At 46.7% G+C, this 5,527-nt stretch overlaps 1 protein-coding gene across 1 annotated transcript; it reads right to left on the bottom strand.

Moving 5' to 3' along the window:
* Positions 1-4,260, bottom strand: ANKRD37 (ankyrin repeat domain 37). The gene is made up of 5 exons (XM_044297751.1): positions 4,100-4,260; positions 3,868-4,020; positions 2,171-2,262; positions 1,440-1,648; positions 1-207 (listed from the first exon to the last, which is right to left on the bottom strand). The coding sequence occupies exons 1-5, from the start codon at positions 4,112-4,114 to the stop codon at positions 197-199; spliced, it is 480 nt and encodes a 159-aa protein (XP_044153686.1). The 5' UTR covers positions 4,115-4,260; the 3' UTR covers positions 1-196.
* Positions 4,261-5,527: the final 1,267 nt, after the last annotated feature.

Here is a 5,527-nt window from a genome sequence, read left to right as displayed (position 1 = left end):
TGTATGCAATTTTTTTATTTAAAAATACAGTTTAGAAAAGTCATAAAAAACAAAATGGTCCAGCCTGCATCCTCCATGAAGCCTCTTCTGTCCAGCAGAGAGGCTGTAGTGTAATCCAGCTTAATGTGAGCCAGTAGGTAAGAGCTCCTCATGGAAGCAGAGTAAAGCCAAGTACATATGGAAATCGTGTGTCCATCTACAAGAGTCCTGTAAAGAAGATAAGAAACATTTGTCACTGCTCATGTATCACAGGTCTGCTTTCCATTTATTACTGGAATTGGTTCACTATATGTGGGGGGGGGGGGGTCTCCTTATAGCTCCAGCTGTTATCAATTTATAGTCTTGAAAGTGAATTTTAAGAAGCCTTTATACACTTAGTTGTGAAAAAGTTTAAAAGTTTGGTGTTTAGAGCCCTGCTTGCCACTTTTTAAAATATTGTGCTGTGGTGACCATGGCCAGCCCATTTATTATAATCAACGCTGGAAACCTGCACCAGCTCCCTTGTTAGTTTAGATTTGCATTGACACACAGACCTGCACTGTTGGAGAGGTACATGATTTAATAGTGAAGGCAATCTTCTTACCAGTGACTGTTTTGAGTTATAACCTCCCTTCTGATCCTCAGCTGTGTCATGTTACCAACTCTCTGATCTCCAACTGACATCACAGAAAGTCAGTTAATTCTCTTTCATTCCTATGAGACTGACATTGAGGATCCCATAGGAATACATAGAGAAACTGGCTTCCTGTCCACACATAAGATGCTGCATTATTTGGAAAGCCTGATGGCTGGTCACTTGACACAGCTGAGGATCAGAAGGGAGGGGATAACGCAAATACAGTAACTGGTAAGAAGATTAGTCACTACAGATGACATCATGTACCTCTCTAACAGGTCAGAATATTGTGGGAGTGCTTCTTTAAGATAGGAACCTCTTAATGATTGTGGTGTCTCTGACAGTGGGGGATAGATGAAGGACGGTGTATAATATGCCAGTCTTAAAGTGTACCTAAGCTTACAACAAAACTATTAAAACCTATTGGAAGTGCAGAAAATATTTCTAATATACCTGAAGTTCATGGGCTTATTGCACACTTTGCAATCTGTAAAATGTGGTTCAGATGTGGACCGAGAATAGTGTACATAGGGCCTTATGATTTATAATGCTGGGTGTTCCTGCCTGACCTTAGCTGTACTCATAATGCTGTCAGTACAGCTGAAGTTGGGCAGGAACACACAGCATTATAAATTCAAATTTATTTTCACATTAGTGAAAACTGATGACATCAGCCCAGAAAAAGAACAAGTATTTAACAAAATTGCAGCATACTGAAGCAAAAAAGGAAAATGTCAATTTCCACTGCCAGAACTCGCATAAATATCGCTCTTGTGCATCAGCCCTAAAACCTCTACAACGTTCAACATGGTAAAATACTCACCATCTGACAATCTCCTCTTTCCATAAGCAGGGGGTCTGCTACATTGTCCTCTCTTGATACCAGTTGTCTCCTTCAAATCCTGCATTGATGACTGCACTCCAGAGAACGTATCTTGGGTATGTTTTACAGCTGCCAGAAATTTAGCACATTCCTCAAAACCACCGGACAATGCCAGAGCTTCGGCTGTGAGTCCTTCCTTATTACAGACGCTGTAGAGTAAAACAAAGATGGTCACCTCATACTCTACAATTCAGTCTAAGAAGGGGGTCAGCAATCCAGCCGTTGTGAAACTAAATTCCCAGCATGCACCATCCAGTTCTGAGAAGAGCCGAGGAAGTTTGCAGGCTGGGAGTTTTAGTTCCACAACAGCTACAGGTTGGCCACCCCTGGTCTAACCCTAAGTTCACACCTGAGCGGTTTACAGCACTGTAAAACGCTCAACACATGAAAACCAATGCTTCCCTATGGGAATGGTTCTAACCTGGGCGTTTTACAGCGCGTACGATCGCGCTGTAAAACGCCCGACGCATAATCAAGTTCTTGAGCTTCTTTGGGGCATTTTGACGCGTGTTTGTGGCCATAGGACACTGTAGTCAATCACACAAACGCGCGTTTACCATTGCAAAAAACGCGCATAAAAACACGCGACAAAAACACGCATTTGAGAAACGCTCAGGTGTGAAAGCAGGGTAAGGGTTACCATAACCAGATCAAAGACCTAAAACACTTACTCGAGTCTAGCATCATGAGCAACAAGCACGCTGAGGCATTCCAGACTCCCAGAACGGGCCGCTTTGTGGATCAGGGTTTCTCCAAAGAAATCCTAGAAGAAAAAGGACAACAATAGATAAAAGGTACAAAAGCCTAAAACAAAGTGACAGATTCCAAATCCACCGTATAAAAGTGATGTTTTAATAAAAGTAATGACTTTTTATTTGGAGAACAAGTGATTAGGACTGGAAGACATAACCCTCTAAGCAGAGGCGAAGCTCTTCTGCGGACGTGCAGTTTGTAATCCTACAGAACCTGAAGTGACCAGCACAGGACTATATAGAGTGAAAGCTGATCTTTTTGACTGCGTAGGGAAACTTCTTATAGGCACTCCCTGCATGGACAGGAAACTATAAAGAACTCCCTATGGGCACATCCCTTCTAATTGATTCTCCACCGAGTGAATGTAGACAAAGCCGACTCCGTGCAGCACTGGACAGAAGCTACATCAGAAAGCTGGTAAATGGAGCCGTGGATCCTTAGCCCGACTACAAACTGAGCTCGGACTTGCCTGAACTATTGTCCACATGCTAGAATTAATATATAAATTTGTATGTGAAATTTTATAAAACTGCAGCATACTGGCTATCACCAGAACACCATTTTTAAACTTTGTAACCTAAGCAGCTGCTCCTGTAGAGCAGTGTTCATATTTAGGAGAGCAACATCGGTGGGGGTGCTCATATTGGGCCCTATATCTGGGAATTTGTGGTGTTTGACCCATCCGCTTATGCCGTGGAGCATGAGAATTCCACTGTGGCCTAATTCAAATATATGCCGATATTCAGATCTCCGCCAAACCCCATTATAGACAAGGGGTTGGCAGACGTTCCGGTAACATCTGGCAATGCCATATGCATATAACTGTGGAAGGCTGTTCTCTGTGAAACAAGCCTAAGGGGAACATAACAGCATGGCTCAGAAATGTGAAGATCTGAGTGGAGGGGACACGACAGAGCGCTGGGGCCCATTATTAGTAGCAATGTGTGGGAAGCCAAATCGCCTGCACATTGAGTCACTGATGTGATCTTTAGCCACATCGATCAGATCACGGCGTTAGTCATTAGATTGACTTAAAGGGTTGTCCAGCCTTTTCCAAGTAGTGGTCTTTCCTCTGGATAGGCCTCCAATAGGTGATCAGTGGGGACAGGTATGGGCTGATCAGCTGCAGCTCCGTCACCAGTAGTGGGAGCAGTGCTGCAATGACTGGTGACGGTTGATCAGCGGCGGTACGGGTGCTGGCCTTCCACCAGTCACCTATTGACAACCTATCCTGCATGCAGTACGGATCTCAGATGGAAATGGCTCAAACGGATGACAACTGATGCAACAGGATCCGTTTTTTTTTCCCCCTCTTCTCACAGAAATGAAAGCTAAAGGGTGATGTGAACTCAGCCTATAACAACCCCCGCAAAAGTCCAAAAAAAAAAAAAAATTTGTCTTATCCTTAACCCTTCCCTGCAGTGCTGGTCAGGTCCTCCTGCCTCTTGGTTACAGACTGCAGCCGCAACCAGTCACTGTGCTCAGCGGTGTAAAGCAGAGGACAATGATTGGCTGCAGCAGTCGCACACCTGCGTGTCACTGAAGGTGGGTTTATGCTCACAGTAATACCACAGACCACTACAAACCCTGGCAATATGTAGTGGGGGAGCTCTACCTGCTGGTTAATGTCCACTCCTGTCCGCAGCTGCCAGAGAAGGAAGAATGCTTGTCCCCAGTGTGCCGCCATGTGTGCGGGGGTCTGACCGAGGGCGTCCCCGGCATAATTCACCGCTCCGCCGGGCTCCATCAGCTCGCTCAGGCTGTAAAACTGACAGGAAAGTCCCCAGTTAGTCGGGCGGCAAACTGCAGTCACTAACATCAGGTTATTATCGGCCAGCGGCACTCACCTCGTCCTGCAGCATCTTCTACGTGCACCCCGAATAGCGATGACAACACGCGGTCCTCTCCCCCTGTGCGCCGCCAGCGCTCTGAGGATAAAGTCTCCGCTCTCCACTGTTCTAATTCTAGACCTCACGAAAGCCCCGCCCTCCGGCACGTACTCAAACAACCAGCACATGGAGCAACAAGCGAGATGATTGGCCAGCGCTATCAGAGTCCCACCTTTGGCGGCAGCTGATTGGCTGGCCGGGCTGCGGAGGGTCCTCCTCTCTCCTGAGGCTGTGTTGTGGTCACGTAGCCTCAGCGGCTGGGGCTGCTCGGCTGACATGGGGGCAGCTGTGAGACGGCACGTAGGCTCCTGTCAGATGGAGAGTGGGGGAGGAGGCGGGAGCTGCTGCATGCTGTGCTGTGCACGTATGTGTACGAGGAAGTACAATGAGGCGGAAGGAGCTTTCCGGGCGGCTCGTCACGTTCCAGGAGGTCCATATAGATAACCTGTAGGCACCGGCCATGAGCACAAGGCCAGGGCCCCATTACAGCCACTGTAGGGTCAGGCACTCGCACTAGCTGTTTGCAGTTCTCTTTTATATTTGCCTACTTCTGGCATATGTGTTTTTATTTTTTCAGAAAAAAAGAACATAGAACAAAAAACAAGGGGTTAACTCTCCCTCACACCCCTAGGAGGGTTTGCTTTGGCAGGACAAGTTGTACTTTCTATTGGCACCATTTCATATTCCATATGATGTAGTGGGAGGCAGGAAAATTATTATGGGGGGGGGGGGGGGGGGTATGGAAGAAAATGCTATTTTGTTTTTACAGCATTCACTGTGCGGTAAAATAACAGAACCTTTCTTCTTAGGATCGGCACAGTGACCGAGAAACCACATTTATACAGAGGTTTGGGTTTTTTGCAGAGCAATCTGTAGTTTTTATTTATACTATTTTGGGGTGTTTATGACTTTGATTGCCCGACAAAAAAAAACCAAAGCAAATAAAACAAGTGATTTGGGCATTGTGATTTATTTTTTCTATTATTGTACATAATAAAAACAGTATAAACACCCCCCACAATGCCCGGGCCCCTCCTATGGAAGATACTTACCTGACCCCGACACCCGCGTCCCTCCAGATCCCTGCACAGCTGCATCTTCCTGTCGCACGGATCAAAACATACGGGGGGGGGGGGGGGGGGGGATGTAGCCAATAGCAGGCTGCGACGGTGACCAGCCCCCTTACGTCACCCATGATGCTAGGGAAGCAGGTCACCATCGCGGCTTGCTATTGGCTGGCCCGTTGCTGGATGTTTTGATCTGTGCGGCGGGGAGATGTAGTGGCGGCCATGCTGGGATCCAGAGGGACGTGGGTGCCGCGGAGCAGGTAAGTATCTTCCATAGGAGGGCATTGTGTTTTTTTTATTTTATTGTGTTGGATAACCC

Source organism: Bufo gargarizans, chromosome 1, assembly GCF_014858855.1.
Source record: "Bufo gargarizans isolate SCDJY-AF-19 chromosome 1, ASM1485885v1, whole genome shotgun sequence".
Taxonomy (NCBI): Eukaryota; Metazoa; Chordata; class Amphibia; order Anura; family Bufonidae; genus Bufo; species Bufo gargarizans.
This window is presented reverse-complemented; position numbering and strand designations above follow the sequence as displayed.

Excerpts from the sequence above, each read along its gene's own strand:
- ANKRD37 (XM_044297751.1), bottom strand. Across the intron at positions 2,263-3,867 it reads GAGTGGACATTAACCAGCAG|GATTTCTTTGGAGAAACCCT; the intron begins GTAGAGCTCCCC and ends TTTTTCTTCTAG. Across the intron at positions 1,649-2,170 it reads GCTCATGATGCTAGACTCGA|CGTCTGTAATAAGGAAGGAC; the intron begins GTAAGTGTTTTA and ends TTTACTCTACAG.